This window comes from Pteronotus mesoamericanus, unplaced genomic scaffold (genome assembly GCF_021234165.1).
Source record: "Pteronotus mesoamericanus isolate MK-2021 breed Mesoamerican mustached bat unplaced genomic scaffold, CSHL_Meso_final contig_84, whole genome shotgun sequence".
Lineage (NCBI taxonomy): Eukaryota > Metazoa > Chordata > Mammalia > Chiroptera > Mormoopidae > Pteronotus > Pteronotus mesoamericanus.
Window position 1 is genome coordinate 1,361,140 of NW_026555267.1, and position 16,813 is coordinate 1,377,952.

Here is a 16,813-nt window from a genome sequence, read left to right on the forward strand (position 1 = left end):
ATCAGAGGCAAGACAACGATGCAGTGTTACATGATGGTGGGTGGCAAACTGGTGGCCACAGGCCAAGTCTGACCTTTAGGCACGCTTAGTGTGGCTGGAAAGAATTTTTAAAAATTGGGAAAGTTCACGTAAAAAATCAGTATTTCCATCTTTTCTTTTCTTTCTTTCTTTTTTGAAATAGCAGATGTGGCAACAATTGGAAGGAGGTGAAAAGCCACTGTCCCCTTTAGCTGGGACCCACATTCTCAGTTTGTCCCAGGCCACACCTCCCCACCTCTCCAACTCACCCCCTTCCCTATTAATTCAACGGGCTCTTCATTCACCCATGTTCCCTGCAATGACTGTGCAGATGTTAGAATACAGCCCCCTTAAAATGAAAAGTCACCAGAAGACCCAGAACAGAGAACCATTAACTCTGCTCCAGGAAGTCAGATGCGTTAACCCTTGAACTAAGTCCAAGTACCTCACTGATGTAATTACTTATTGTTTCTCCCCCTCCCCCCATCGTAACATGCACAAGGGAAGGGGTGTGGTCGGACACCTTCTTCACAGTAAGTCCGGCGAGTGGCACAGAACCCGCTACACGGTTGGTCTCAATATGTACTTGCTTGTTGAGTGAATGGAGTCACTAGAAGCACCAGGTGGAAAAGGGAATTCCAAGTGAGGGAACTGTGGGCACAAAAGCACACAGTAAACAGTGTAGAGGGAAACTGCAAATAGTTCCGTGGTGAATGGGGGTGCCGGGAAGTGTGAGGTGGGTGGGGTCGCGCCGGGCAGAAGCAGCGGCAGTGGAGCAGGGGAAATAAACTCCGGGGGATGCCGAAGAGCTTTAGATGCCGCAGTAAGTTACCCAGGGAACCTTGGACGTGACTTAAGGAGTGAAGTGACAGCATCAGTCTCTGTTTCACAGAGGTAACTCTGGCAGAGTGGTGGGTGGACAGAAGCGAGCTCCAGAGGGAGATGAAAGCATCAGATAGAATTCCATTCAATGCTCCCCATTACCTTTCTGAGGCCCCTGAAACTTCCCTGGGATCTAGTTAAAGAAAACGGTGCCCCCTGCTGACTAAGCCTGGGCTTGCGCCTCCCCTGGGCCAAGAGGGAAATTAAGTTTGGCCCTGAAGAAAATTACCTGGAAGCCCTGAGCACGAAATTGCAAGTGATGTATCTGAGAGTACCTGCCTTTTCCTCGGAAAAGAAGGGCCCATGAGAACATGTGTGATAATGACTAATGCCACAAACAGCCTTGTCAGATAAATACAGAATGCTGGCTAAATTTGAATTTCAGATAAACAACATAATTGTTTGGTATATCTCAAGTAATGTATGAATAATTTTTAGATTAAGTATGTCTAAAATTACGGCTTGTTTATCTGAAATTCAAATTTAGCTGGGCATTCTTTATTTTTATTCACTAAATCTGACAATCCTAGACAGCGTGTGTGGCGGAGCTGGGAGACAAGCAACGACACTGGATGGGTTGCTGTCCTCGGTGTCCCTGCAATCTCAGCCCCACCCCTCCACAGCAGCAGAGCGGAGACGATGATTTCTCATGTTTTGCAGTGGCGCCCAGTTCCATGACTCGGTTTGGGAAATCATTTTTATTGAAATGAATCCCCTTAGTACAAGACCCTGTACAGTGTACATGGACTCCTTTGAGAACCCAGAGAGAGCTGTGGATTCTTTTTTACAGAAAAATGACACCTGTGTAAGGGCTTATGCTATTACACACACACACTTTTACATAAAATTTCAGGGAGTTCCCAGCCTTCCTGTAAGAGTGACACCTTCCTTCTAGGGATGTGGCCTGAATGTGGCAGTTCTAGATTCTGAGTAGGAGGAAATGGTGCTTAGTCAAAACCTAAGCTGAAACACGGCGCTTCTATCGGCTCTGGCCACCCACATACCATGACGAAACAGAAGTGGGCAGGAAGAAAGAGTCCGTTTCTCCCCTTGGGAAATGCCTTGAACCTTTTCCCTCTTTCATCTCCCCCAGAACCAACAGGGAAACAGGGAGTCAGGCATATTGGGACAGAAAGCCCAGCAGCCCTCAGGGGCTTGCACCTCACCCGAGTGGAGGGCGCCGAATGAAATCACCCCTCATTCCAAGACCCTCTTGGTTCCCCTTCCCATTCTTCTTGCCGTGACAGGCATAGCCCACTGGTTCCCTGCCTGAAGGCTGTCTCTCTCAGAAATTGGCTTTCACCAGTAGGTGAGACCTTCCCGAGTAAGTTCTGGACACTGAGCTGGGTGAGCAAAGCCATGGCCTGGACATTCTGGGAGTAGGGAAGCTGAGTCCTAACTGGGACGCCTCCTGGCCCCCACAGCCTGCTCCCAGCCCTGTAGGGGGAAGGCAAGGGCGGCCTAGGTCAGGGAGCACGGTTTTCACTCTCAGAATATTCTAGATGATGTAAAGCCTCACTGCAGGTTGCTTTCATCTTTGTCAGCCTGCTTAGGTGACATTCCTGTTCCTACTGTATTGTGGAATACAGCCCCCGAACTGACCTAGTTGTAGCAAATGAACAATCATAATGAGATACCCAATCACGATGTTTTAAGTTGAAGATTTTCTGCAATTAAGAAAGTTACTTTATCTCATTTTCTATATGATTTCCAACTATACTTTCTTTGGGAGAAAGGTCCTTTATTCTAAAAGATAGCTTTCCCTGAAGTTTTTAAGAGTTAAAATGTCCGTTTATAAGCCATTACATGGTGATACCTGATTTTTTAAAATGTCCTTATCTGAAAAAAAAGGCCAGCATACGTATGCCAGCCTTCCAAATTATTTGGAAGTCTCCTAGAACAGGAAATCCAAACAGCGGGGCTTAGCTCACTGACCTGTCCTGAGGAAAAGTGGAGACTCGGGACACCTCGGGGCCCTGCCCTCCCACAGTTGAGACCTTCAGCTGACGAACGTCAGGCCCCCTGTTCCAAACACGGAGACCTGTTTCCAGCCCAAGCTCTCCCCAGGAGTGTTGTAAAGATGAAGTGTCAGGGACCAACAAGCATTGGGAGAGGAGGAGCTCAACAAACACAGGAGATTGCTGCTCCTAAAGACAGCTGGTGTTCTCGGCGGGAAGGGCCAAATGATCCCGCAGAGACCCAGGTCAATTTCTCTGCCAGGGCATCCGGGGAGAGTGACCAGCACCATTCACGGTGTGCAAACTGTTCCACTGACGAGTGGGAGCAGGCTGCCGGGGCAATGTGTCTCCTGAGGAGCTTTGCTCCTCCCCGCAAAAGGGCCCGGGTCCCAGACACAACTAGAACTCGGAGAACTTTGAGTTCTGGCTAACCGCTCAGGGACAGGCCCAGGGACCTCCCGCAGGTTACCCAACCTCCCCTAACTTGTTTTTTCACTTCTAGAAGGTGCGGATGCTTGCTCAGTCCTCTTCATGAGGGTGTCACAGGTCTGTGAGAAAACAAACACATCTTGCATTCCTAAATACCTCACTTTAAAGATTAGCCAGTGTTTAATTTGTCTCATTAAATCCTTTGAAAAACAATGTATAATCTTTCTTTCTTCTAATGTTTAATTCCAGAAGAGCTTTCTCCGTGGTTTTACTCCAGATCACACTTGCGGGCCACTCCCTTTGCCGCACGCTGAGGTGCACAGGGCATGGAAGCGCCACTTTACCTGGGGCCTGAGCACGAGCAGCTGAGGTGGACCTGATGCGCTGACCAAAACAGACTTAAGTACAGTCCACCCCACACTAAGAACAGGGTCTGGAAAAATCTGTGCTGGTTCCCTCCCTTCCACTCACAGCAGAGAACACACTGCACGTGAAAGTCCTTTGATCTTCAGAAACCGGAGGCACCAGGCTGCCCAGGGTTAGGAACCAACAATACTGCTGTTTGAACTTGTCTGGAATTCCACATTCATCAGCCCTATTACAACTCCAGAGCGCTGCTGAGTCGAGTCTAATCTAGTGCTCAGTTCCCGTGATCCTGTAGGTAAGTATGCCATCCCAGACAAACTGGCAGCTTACACGACAGACATTTTCAAATCTTCCAATTGAGCCGAAAGACGTCCCACTGCAGAGCCACTCTTCTGCGTGAGCTCTCGCTCGGAACGACTGGAGGCAGCAGCAGGGACAGGAGCCAGGCAGTTTAAAACCCCATTCTCTGCTCAGCGGTGGCGCCAAAGCTCACTTCCTCCTCCTTTCATCTTCCCTCGCTCTCTCCAGCTCAAGCCTCGCCTTGCCCGGACACCTTCCTTCATGGTTACCCTTGAACGCCTGAGACACAATAATTTGTTTGCCCATCTCCCTTCTAGACCATGAACCCCCTAAAGGCTAAGAACCAGTGCTACTCAACTTTGAACTTCAAGCATATCCACAGTATGTGGCACACAAAAAGGGCAGGGGACTCAACGAATATACCAGAACTGGGCCTCTAGCCCATTGTTGGTAGGACACGCTTGCTTTAGGATCAGGTTGAGAGCCGAGCCAAGTTGTTGCAAATTCTGTCTTGCTCTTGGTGACTAGTATTAGGCATATTTGACTCAGCTAGTTGGAAATGGCAGGGGGTAGAGGGAGGGGATTGGTCTGATAGCTGGGAAATGTCTCTTGTTGAAACAGTAGGCCCCTGGCCCTGTTAACATGCTCGAACTCCCTACCTAATCCACAGGAGAAGATCACTCCAATAGAGAAGGAGCTAATTGATGCAACTTTCAGGATGAAAAACACGCAGCAGGGAGAGAGGTGAAGGAAGGAAGTTCAGCCAGATGCACGTAAAACCTCTCCTCTCAAGGAGTTCAAACTGAGAGGGGGCCTTTAGGGCCAGAGCTGCAGTGACATCCGGGCCCCTAGAGGGGGAGGTGTGTGCAAATGAGGCAGGGCTTGAAAGGCTGGGCGGGGGGGTGGCGAGGCAGGGCTCAGGAAGGAGGCTGGGCTCCCATCTGGAGAGCCCAGGGGCTGGAGCTGCTGAACAGATGGAGTGAAAGTTGCAGCTGGTGGAAATGCACTTTCATGTGTAAAGTGCGGTCCCTGGAGGATTGTGAATTCCAGCTCTGAAGGCAGCAGTGGGCAGGTGGCTCTGCTCCATGCTCCGCCTCCTCCCCCCACTGCCACCCAGAAAACTCGACAGCGGCTCCATGCCAGGACTGAGCCACCATGCCTTCCGCCAGCATCCCTTTTCAAAAGACAGAAGCTGGCATGGTGACACCTTGCTACAGCCAGGATGGCACGGAGGACTGCAATGCTTTAGCAGCTGAAGGGGCAGGAAAAGAGGAAGGATTAATCCAGCCACCCCAGGAGGCGACCAGGTGGACTGAGAACAGACACAGAGATGGAAAGGGAATGAGACTTTCCAAAGCTGTTCATGACACACATTTGGGTTTCCACTTTTGGGTGAGCTTTGGGTGATGGGGAGGCAATGGAAAAATGGGAAAACACAGCAGACTCTGAGGCTCTGGGATCGGTTTACCCCAACCTCAAGAGAAGTTTCTTGCCCCAGCAAGTGGCTCAGTTAGTCGGAGCACCATCCCACACACCAAAAGGCTGTAGGTTCAATCCCCGAGACTGGTCCCCGGTCGGGGAGCATACAAGAGGCAGATGATCGATTTTTCTCTCTCATATCAATGTTTCTCTCCCCCCCCCCACCCCCTTCCTTTCTCTATAAAATCAATAAATATATCCTTGGGTGAGGATATAAAAAGAAAATTTTTTAAAAGAGAAGTTTCTTGAGGAGAGAATATGTATAGTTTTTTAAAGAGAAATATTTGCCCACCAGAGCTTTAAGAAAGTGGTTTTTTACATTCTATGGCTCTCACACAGCCACCTGTCCTGGCATATTTAGATCCTTACCTGTGGGAATGGAGGACGCAAGCACAGCTATACAGTCTATTCAAGTTCCTCCCTGTAATGGTCAGGCTCTTGAAGGAATTAGCTACCCAACCAGGTTAACCACGCCCGAGCGGCAGCAGCTCGAGCAACAAGCATCAGGCTCTGCTGCTTCCCTCTCTCTCGATCTGCGTTAGGCTGTGCTCCAGGTCATCAAGAAAAGAAACCTGCCAACTCTGGCTTGTTAAAATCCAAGTACTTTTTTTTTTTTTAGAATATGTGATTTTGCTTCCTCTAAAAACAAAAACAAAAACAGATGGGAGCCCAGTCCTTTATCCCTATTATGTCCATTTTCCCAAGAGATCACGATTTGAAATAATAACTTAAATATTCTTGCAGTGGAGGTAGTCTCTCTCTTCCTAATGGGATGTCTTCTTGGCTCCTTTCCCAAATTTGGCATCAAGACCAAGACCTACGGAAAGGGAGAAAATGGGCTGAGTGTTATGAGGAAAACGAAAACCTATTAACGATTTAGGGGACAAAGAAAAGGTCAGCCAAGGCTCCCCAAAATTGGGGCTTTAAGTAAAACTATTGTCCAAACATGGGTTTTATAAAGCGTCCTCAGAGAAAGAGAATGGCATCAAATGAACGAAATCACCAAGCTACTGGTAATCACACACACACATATATGTAATACAGCAAGACTGAAACATAAGAGTCAAAATTTCTAAACTTGTTCCCTCATCTCATCCATAGCAAGCACAAGTAGGGAATAAGCATGATGCTTTTACCCTGTTCAGTGTCTAGGGAAGCCTGAGTCACCGGAAGGAAATCACTAAAATGAAATGCTCATTAGGAAGGCGGGACTAGAGGTAAGGCTTCCTTTTCTTTTTTAAAAAAAGTTTCCTCATGACATAGGAATTCTACTTCTGGGTGTTTCTCCAAAGAAAATGAGAACACTAATTCAACAAAATGTGTGTCCATTCCAAGATTATTTACAATAGCCAAAACATGGAGGCAACCAGGTATCTATCAGTAGGTGAATGGATAAAGATGTGATATATGTGAATGACTATTTGTCAGAAGTAAAAAAGGAATGACATCAAACCTTGCCATTTGCAACACCATGGATGGACCTAAAGAGTGTTACACTAAGTGAAGTGAGTCAGACAAAGACAGACAAATACTGTATCACTTCACTTATACATGGAATCTAAAAACAAACAAACATAACAAAACAAAAATAGATTCATAGAACCAAAGAAAAACTGATGGCTGCCAAGGGGGAAGGCGGATGGGAAGATGGGTGAAAAAGGCAAAGAGGAATAAGAGGTACAAACTTCCAGTTATAAAATAAGCCACGGAGATGCAGTGAACAGCACAGGAAATATGGACAATAATATTGTAATAACTTGGCATGGTGACAAATCATAACTAGACTTAGCATGATCACATCATCAGGCATAAAAACGTCAAATCATTATGCTGTATATCCGAAACAAATATACTACTGTATGGCAACCATACTTTCATTTACCAAAACTTTTTAAAGTTTTCCCTAAAATCACTAAACAAATTTCATAAATATACAAGTAAATTTCAGGGGGAAAAACATAACAAAGCTCTGTCACTCTCTCTCTGTGTGGTCCAGAGACGCCTGCTCTGGATGGAACTTACCCAAGAACACGAGCACAGTGCCCACCCACTGCATAGGGCTGATGGGGTTGGCAAAGAGGATCACAGAGGCCAAAATGGTGAAGAACTTTCGAGTTGTAGTGATGATAGAGCATGTCAGGGGACCAAAATACACGACCGTCATGAAGATGAAGCTCTAGAGAGAGACAGAGAAAGGCAGAGTCAGTTTCGTCCCGGGGTAATTGCCACAAGGTCTCAAGTCTGTAACAGGACATCGGCTAATCTTGCCACCCCTCTTCTACCAGCCAAGCCAGTCTCTTGGGGAGGCCGAACCACCCCCTCTCAAGGCACTCACCTGACCCAGGGCACTGGTTAGGCCAAAGAGCAGGATATTATAGATGATGGTAGGGTACCTTTCAGCAAAGCTCAAGAATTCCCAGAGCTCCCCCGTGAAGAGGATTCCTAGGAAGAAATGTCAAAAGATGAATGGTGCATCTTGTGTGCCCACAGCCCTGCATATGCCTACAGACGGCCCGCTACAGTAATCTGAAAGGGAGCAGGATGTGGGGAATATATGGAATGAGCTTTAATTATCCCATCAGGCATCCTTGTCCTATTTTTTTCTTTTTTAAAGACGTTACTTATTTATTTTTAGAGAGAGGGGAAAGGAGGGAGAAAGAAAGGGAGAGAAACATCAGTGTATGGTTGCCTCTCATGCATCCTGTACTGGGGACCTGGTCCGCAACCCAGGCATGTGCCCTGACTAGGAATCGAACCTGCAACCTCTGGTTCGCAGGCCGGCACTCAATCCACTGAGCCACACCAACCAGGGCCTTTTTCTATTTTTCTGATAAGAGTAACTAAAGTCTCTTCCAAAAAAGGCTTGAAAGTTAATTAGTTACTTCTGCCAAAAGTGACTGAAAGCAGAGATCCTCAGATGTAACGGAGATATTGATCCACATCTCTCTAGCCCAAGGCAGCCAAGCACTGGTCACCTCCAGCCGTCAGCAGCCTCCTCTATAAATTCCAACAAGCTTTATGAAAAATACTTCCTATATGTGCCCGGGTTTGGAAAAGGTTATGAAGTACTGGTCTAGAAGTAAATGCATTCACTTTTGAACTATATTCAATCTATACCATATACCAGTGTCTCACCTCCCTTAGAAGAGGATGAGTTCCCAAGGCACCGCTCTGTCCTACTGCCGAGAGCCCTCCCACATTACCTAGCACAGTATCCCCAGATTGTGCCAGGAACGAGTAGCAAGCAGCGCCTGCCAATGACGGTTCCTCCAGGACAATTCTTAGGAGCTTGGACATACGGGTATCTTAGAGTCAAGGCAGGACTCTGGCCCGGGCAAAGTTAGCAGGTGGCATCTGAGCTAGAGATCAACTGGATAAGGGCAGTCTGCCCTCTGGTGATACAGGGAAAGAACAGCAGAATTGCTCCTTACCAGCTCCGAGCAGCAGTGTTGACCAAAGGTTAATGTTCAACATCATGTGGTTGGAGCCTGTTTGGTAATGAGCCCGCATGTGGTCCTGGGAAACACCTGTCAGTCCGTCCAGGGTCAGGGATAACAACTGGGGAAAAAAAGGTGCGACCTGCAGTGAGAAGGCCAACAGTGCCCCTCCCTCACCCAGGACACAGGATTCTCATCTTTCTGAGACTCCTCAGAAAGCTGTTGCCTTAGGACAGAAGCCTCGGAACAAAATACTGCCATATGGTCACACGTGGAGGATGGGGAGGAGCCATGCAAGCTCCCTTGTCCCCAGGCACTAGAATGACAGGCTCTCTGAGCCACGCAGTTGTAATATAATCAGAACAGGGCAGGAAGCCTACCACTGCCCAAAGCAATGCCACGGAGCCTGGGGTGCAGGGACCTACAACAGGTTGGGGGGAGCCGCATACATTCTTCCATTAAACCTAAACAGAGAAAACCTACTCCCAGCACGTTAGGGAGTAGGAGGAGCCTCCTGTCTTGGAGGAGAGGCTGGATTCCACGGTCACACTGCCTGGATTAGAATCCTGCGCAGCATTAACCACTAACTGACACTTAATAGCCATGGCAAGAGACTTAACCTCTCTGTTTCAGTTTCTTCATCTGTAAAATGGAAATAATACTACCTATGTTATGAGGTTATTGTTGTAAAAATTAATCAATTAGTACATAAAACTCTTGAAACAGTGCCTAAATACATAGTAAGCAATAGCTACTATATTATTGCTTATTTTCAACTCTGGCTTCCAGGTTTCTCAGAAAGCCACAGAGACACACTATCCTTTCATTCTTTGCTCTCAGATCTCTGTGATATCACACCAGCATTTAGACACAAGCCTCTGAGTCATCCCTTTCCATGGAGTGCTGAGCTGCAATCAAATATTTCAGTCTTCCTTCTTTGGCCTTAGCAGAGCCAGGGGCCATGAAGCAAGAGACAAAGATCAGAAATGGGGGCAAGGGAACACCACAGCCTCCCTCAAGACATATAACTGGCCTTTCGCCTGGCAAGGGGGAGTTTTTCCTCGGTTAAGATTACTGGAAAAGGCTGCCCTTCCCACCAGGATCGCATACCAGGAGCAGCTCTCCATAGCCAATTGTGTGCTCTTCCATCCCAACTACTTTCTTGGGTTTGTACATGAAAAGGGCCACTCCAGCCACAATTAGCAACACACACAGGTACTTGGCCATTGGGTACTTCTTCTTCAAGAGGGTCACTCCAAGGAGCATGACTACAGGGGAAAAAAAGAGAGTAAAAAATTCAGGCACCTGTAGGCATTGATAAGTCCTACACTCTCCTCCTAGGAGCCAAAAAGAGGCTCATGGGAGAAAAGAATATCTGAGAAGGAAGGCCGACAGATGATAAGAGGAGGGTGAGGCTGGCACCTAGACAGAGAGGATTGAGCAACAGGGCCGAGCAGAGTACAAGGCAGGGAAAAGGCAGAGAACCAAGATGAAAGGTCCAAGAACGAACAGGACAAAGGTGGGCAGAGTGAGGAAGAATGAAAGGTTGAGAGAAAGTAACTGATGATCAAAATGGAGTTTAGGGTGTCTAATGGCAATGTAAACACATGGGACACGGAAGTGACTGACCACGTGAAGCTTCTAGCTCCCAGCCTATCCATACCAACACCAAAAGAATTGATACAAATGACAGGATGGCAGGGGAGGATTGGGGGATGTCCTGGAGAAAGCTATGCTAGGATGACGGAGCCTGAAGGGATGCAGAGCTCTAGAGGAGGAGGTGAGAGCTTATTAGAGGAAAAGCGAGGATGGAAGACGGGAGACCATCTTCTTCTGCTTACCTGGAATTGGTTTGCAGGATTTACCAAGGACCTGAAATTAAATGCAGCAAATAATTTCTGAGCATCTGGGACGTGCCAGGTACGATGCTAGGTGCTGCGCTGAGTAACTGGGGGCCTGCACCAGAGACTGCAGCCTCAGAACGCAGCCCTACTGTGGCTGACCCTCCCCCACTAAACCTCACATTGATGGTTCTTTGCATTCCAAAGTTCTCAAACACGCTCTTTTTTATTTAAGTTACAGACCTGTGGAGAGAATCCTTAATCCTTTTCATATAACTTTCGAGCCAACCCTCATCCCATCCTGAGGTTTCACCTGAGTTGGGTAGTTGACAAACTGTAGTGCTGAGTTGCTGGAGACCATGGCACCCAGATAGGAGATAGAACAGGCAGCATAGAGCCAGCTCCGAGTACGGTCCACCCTGGCAGTGTCAAAAAACTGGATCACTGGGAGAAGACAAAAAAAAAAAAAAAACAGACAAGAAAAACCTGGTGCGAAAAACCTAGAATGGACCACTGAGCAGAAGTCGAAGCCACATGAAAGGAACTTGCCTGTCAAATAAGATAAGAAGTACAAACTGTTTCTGTCCTTTTGCCCTGGGAAATCTCTGCAGATTATTCAACTTTCCAATCCCGCCTAAACTTAACATGAGACCACATCCTGGGCAGGGGTGGGGCACTCATTCAGTTCAACAGACTAGTTAGCCTGCTGCTAGCCCCCAGGGAACAGAGAAAAAAGCTCAAACCATATTTGAGGCTGACACATAAAGGGAATTCAAAGGGACAAAAAAAAAAAAATAAAAAAAAAAAAAATTAAGCAGTCTCCCCAGGAATCTGAAGTACAGAAGGCCTGTTCTCTGCACATTTCTGACTCAGCTGCTCTAATTTAAGGACATAGGGTTTTACTTTGTGCCAAAGCCATGAGTTTTATGGACTGAACAGGGAGGCAGGCTGTTTGAAAGAGAATGTGGATCTTGAGAGTTAGACCTTAAGGCTGGATCACTGCCTAATGCCTAGAATACAAAGAGAAGGGGGCACATAACAATTACTATTTAGGTACTCACAGATCTTGGCAAACACAGCATTGATCACACACTGGATAAAGACCAAAGTTAAGGCAAAAGTGAACTTCTCCTGCTTGGCTCCCTCCCCATACTTTCCTCTTGTTCTACGAATAAAATGCATGAGAAAGAAAGGGGAAAAATCAGTATATTTCCTTCCGTGTCATCTAGTATGTTCAGAGCCACTGAAAGCTTTGAAATGATCTTGCCTCTCTGGATGTCCGGAGTTTGGTGAGCATCACTGGGCTCATTTACTAAAGGAGCCGATTTTATTGGATTTAGAAACTAGACATCCCAACCTGCTAATCCCGTAGCCTGGGACAAGAATATCCGTAAAGGATGGTGTTAGAAGAAATGTAGGAAATTAGATCGTAAAATGAGGCACCGCAGGCAGCAGAAGGGATTTGGGCTACAGCAGTAAGGCCGAGGGCGAAGGCGTCTACTGCCTGTAGCATCATCTAGGAGTTCCAAAGTGGAACCGGCACAGGTCAGGGAAACCTGTTTTGGGGCATAAGCCTCCGCCTCTAAAACCCAGACCCATAGAACCAACAGGGGAAAAAAGGCAATTAAGGGAAGATAAAGCACCAGCTCTTGAGACTCCAAAGACCAACTTTCGGTTTTGGAAATCTGGAAAGGCTGAGCCGCGCTGCATAGGTGTTGGGGTGCTGGAAGGGCGGAGGGCAAGAGAAAACACTGGGGGCAGGGGCGTGAAGACTGCGAACCCGGCCACAGGCTAGGGGAAGGAGGCGGGATAGCGGGGAATGTCTGCTTTGCGACCCCTGGGACCCTCTTACATCTTTTCCTGCAGGATCCCATAATAGAAATAGCAGACAAAGACGCCGAGGAAGCAGAGCGGCAGGCGCAGCCGGTCGGGCACTAGGGAGCTGCTAGCGGCCATGAGACGCCCGGACGACCCGACCGGAGACCCGCTCACAGCCGGCAGCGGCAGCGGCGGCGACAGCTCCAGTCGGACATCGCCGACCGGCGACAGGGGCCTCATAGGAGCTGCATGCGACCGCCGCTCGACAGGGCCCAACAGCCACCGCCAGAACTGCCAGCTCAGGGACGCCGAGGGGGAAACTCCTCAGAACGCATTAACCGCGTCCAAGAAAAGGAACCCCACCCTGGGACCTTGTCTTCATCCCTGGTGGCCAGGAAAGCTGGCGGCCCGGAGGTTAATTTCTTGCCCTCCAGATTTTTCCGATCAGGCAATTCCGAGGACAACTGCAACCTGGAACTCAGTGGGGCGACCTAGGAGGTGCGCGGGCGTGGGGTGATGATGTAGAAGGATGTGGAGGTCGCCGATTGGCTGCGCTGTGTGAGGGCAGACAGGTGGGCAGGGAGGTGATGCGGGAGGCTGGGCAAATCGAATAGTCTTCTGCCCGGTCGGCCGTCAGGCTTCTACTGGGTCCTAACGCCATGAAATTCTCAGTGGAGCCTTAGCGCCCCCTAGCCGCTGACCTGCGTCAGCGACTCTACCCTCTCTACCAAAAGAACGTTCAAGGCCCGGCGTTTGAGAACGATCCTCCTTCTAAAACGCTTAATTCACTAAGCTTCCAAGGGCGGCAGGACTCTGATCCCAGCTTCTTCACGTCGAGGCGGGGCAGCCTACGCACTGACACCTAAATTCCGAGCCACAGTTTTCTATCTCTAAGCTAGGAATAATTAGTAACAGCCACCTTGTCACCTATCGACTGTTCAAATGAGCTGAGGTTTGTGAAGGTGTTTTATAAATTGTGAAGTGTGCTGTGCACGTTTAAAATATTGATTCCTGATTCTTTCTCAACTCTAATCTTATTTCCTCACATCCTGGAGGTGGAAATGGAAGCTTACTGAAGTGAATTTTCTTTAGGGTCTCACAACTTACCAACCACAGAGCAAACCCACCCGCTGCCCTCCAAATTCTTTCCTATTAATGAGCTCCTTGGTGGACCCCTCCCTTATCCAAGTATTGGACTTTCACCTGCTGGCACCAAGAGCTGGGACCAGACAGACCCCAGGTCTTTCCTCTGCCACCCCAAACCTTCACTTATTTGCACTTGGGGCTGCTATCTGGGTAGAGGCTCCTTCTCCCCTTCTAGCTGCCTGCTCCTTTGGCACAGCCTCCAACAAAGGAAGGAAACTCAGGGCAGCACCACACCCATCACTCTGGGCCTGACTCACTAAGACTTTGGGGACTAGGCCAACTATCTCTCGGGGGAGGGATGAGAGAGAAGGTGGGGTCTGTTCTAAATCCCCCTCTCCTTTACATTAGTGGGGGAGGAAGAACCCCCCATACATTAGCTCAGGCCTAGTGTCTTAAGCACTGAATCGGTCAGTGATTCCAGGGCACCACGCAGCAGCTGGGTAAGAACTGGGGTCCAGTTCCTAGCTCTACCTCTTCACCAGCTGGGATTTCAAACAATTCCCTTGACCTGAGTCAAGTTTCCTCAACTGAAATTAGTGGAGATATAATAACAAGTGGGAGAGCGCCGCGGTTAGAAGCATGGGCACTGGATTCAAATGATTTGGGTCTCAAACCCAGCATCGTATCTCTGGGGTAAAGTTGTTCAATCTTTCTGTCCTTACTCATGAGTATAGTGGGATTTATCACATTTCTCTCATTGGGTTGTTTTAATATTTCAATAACATTTTATGCAAGCACTTAACAGGGCTATCTGATGCTTAACAAGCCAGCACATTGTAGTGGGGATAGCTGCCTCAGGGGTCTGTCCCAAGGTCTCTCAGACAGCTACAGCTGTAGTTATTTTGACTGCCCCCTGTGGCGGTCCACTTTTTCATCTGTACAAAGGGGATTAATCTGTCTGTTGTGGAAACGCTTTGTGAATTGCAAGGCGCCCCTCAAAATGTAGGGATGGTTATTCTCACTTCCCCCAAAAGCCTAAGAGCTCTTACAGGTACGGCACTATAATAGGGGAGGGACAGCAAAAGGACAAGGACAGTTTCTTCTACTAGTGAAGAGCACCCACAATGTCACCTTGTTCCCCACTGGTCACCCTCCTTTCCTCTGAGACCCATCCTCCCTAGGGAGCTTTTCCAGACTCCCTCAGGAAAGAACGACTTCTTCATTGCACCTCCACTGCACTCTTCAGTCTGAACAGCCTTTCTTTCCATGGATCCACTGTTTGTATGTCCATGCATGGAACCCAAGCCTAGTGGCTCGAGGACAGGGACTCACATTCAGCATCATTATGTGTTAAGTAAAGGTTCCTCTTAGAGATAAGGATGAAGTGATCAATGTAATACCCTCAATCTCCATCCCACTCCCCACCCCCACCCCCAAATACTGGACAGAACCTCAAGCTGCTGGGAATACTTATTTATTTGGTCTATTAACAACAAGATCTGCAAAAACACAACTTCTAAACACAGGATAAGAAAACTTGAACATCAACATTCTTCAGTTTTGTGAAGCTCTGCAATACGGAAAATATACAAACTTCAAACAGCTGCAAAAATAGTGTCTTTGGGAGAAAATAGAGTTTCTACATTGATACAAGAAAAATAGGCATTTTTCTAATCCAACCCAGTCCTGGGGCAGGTGGAGGGTATAGAGTCACCACTTGCCGCCTGGAGGAATGCCAGCTCTCCCTCCCCCACCTACCCACCTGGGGCTGGGCAGGCTAGGCTGCTGCTTAAGACAATCTTAGTCAGGATGAAAGCGAGATGAAATGCCACTGGGGAAAACGCTAGGTTCCCCATACTGCCAGCAGCTGGATTGGTCAAGTGTTATGGCCCTTTAGGGCTGCTTTGGTCAGCTCCTTCCGTGAGAGGGAAGCGTGGGGATGGAGGCTGAGAGGATGGGGGTGTCTATTTCAGGTCTCCTCTTCTGCGTCCGTGGAGGTGAGGGAAGGAAATCTGTGGTGTCCTCTCTCCGCTGATCATGGCCAGCTTGCTCCGTGACAAGGACAAGGGCCCTGTATACAGTCCTTTGGACTCACACCCAGGGGTGGGGGGCCCAAGATCTTCTGGGTGAGTTTTCCACCACATAAGAGGGGTGGCAAGAACACAGGTATGACTTGTGAGCTGCCCAGCTGCTAGTGGAGAAGGCAGGTACCCTCCCATTCGGAGGGGACAGTGTCCATCAGAAAGGGGACCCGGGGCTTTGACACAATAAATGAAAGTGCTCGAAGGCCGAGAGGGAAGGGCTCCTTTATCCCCCACCTCGGGGGAGCCAGGGAGGGCCTGCCACCAAGGCACTGGGCTCCGTGGTAGAGTGGTGGTGGGGGCCCTCAGACCACCAGGGAGCTCTGGAAAAGCACGGGCTCTTCTGAGGGCGGGCTGTGCTGCCACGGCTCGAATGGCAGCGAGGAGGCCTTGGGGGCCTCTGGATCCTTCCGAGGTGGCGGCCTGGGGCTGGCAGGAGGAAGGGGGGACCCCGGGCTCGAGGGGCAGTTGCGGAAGATGAAGCCCATGCTGGGGAAGAGGGGCTTCATCAAGCTGACGGGGCAGAAGGCTGAGCCGGTCGGGTTGAAGTGGACTTTGTTCTTGTCAGGACAGGAAGTCAGGAAGGCTAGGTCAGGACCTGGAGACCTGGAGGATGGAGAAAGAAACACAGATACACATGTGTGTGTACACACACACACACGGAGATACAACCAGTGAGAAGAGATGAGAGATGCCCCCGGCTCAGGGGAGTAGAGCTGGGTCTCTGCTCAAACTGGATGGTAACTTGACCGAAACCCGGTATGTCACAGAGCAACAACCAGGCTGTAGGCTCCTCAGCTCTTCATGTAGTAGAAATATGGCCAAACAACAGGAAGTCTACTGTAGCTAGAAACAGGAGGGATTGAAGCTAGACAGGAAGAACTTCCTGACCATGTAATTTTAGCAGAGACTAAGGGATCTCTTATCTTGGGAGATTTCATCAGTAAACAGTGTTTTGGGGGCAGACTCCTTGCCTGACAGCAGACATCCAGGCAAGTGACATTCTAAGACTTTGTAGAGTCTAAAGCAGGGTTTCTCAGCCTCGGCACTACTGACATTTTGGGCTGGATAATTCCCGGTTGTGGGGGGGCTGTCCTGTGCCTTACAGGATGTTTAAT

General features: G+C 48.7%; 2 protein-coding genes across 2 annotated transcripts in view; both read right to left on the bottom strand.

Annotated features, from left to right (window-relative positions):
• Positions 1–5,726: 5,726 nt before the first annotated feature.
• On the bottom strand, positions 5,727–12,797 carry SLC35B1 (solute carrier family 35 member B1). The gene is made up of 9 exons (XM_054585378.1): positions 12,563–12,797; positions 11,772–11,875; positions 11,024–11,154; positions 10,711–10,741; positions 9,980–10,137; positions 8,864–8,990; positions 7,768–7,874; positions 7,455–7,608; positions 5,727–6,249 (listed from the first exon to the last, which is right to left on the bottom strand). The coding sequence occupies exons 1-9, from the start codon at positions 12,766–12,768 to the stop codon at positions 6,197–6,199; spliced, it is 1,071 nt and encodes a 356-aa protein (XP_054441353.1). The 5' UTR covers positions 12,769–12,797; the 3' UTR covers positions 5,727–6,196.
• A 2,281-nt stretch (positions 12,798–15,078) lies between these two features.
• FAM117A (family with sequence similarity 117 member A) overlaps positions 15,079–16,813 on the bottom strand; it is a 41,416-nt gene continuing 39,681 nt past the window's right edge. The window contains exon 8 of the mRNA XM_054585379.1: positions 15,079–16,301. Within this exon, the coding sequence (XP_054441354.1) occupies positions 16,001–16,301 (301 nt within the window). The 3' untranslated portion in view covers positions 15,079–16,000. The remainder of the gene's footprint in view (positions 16,302–16,813) is intronic.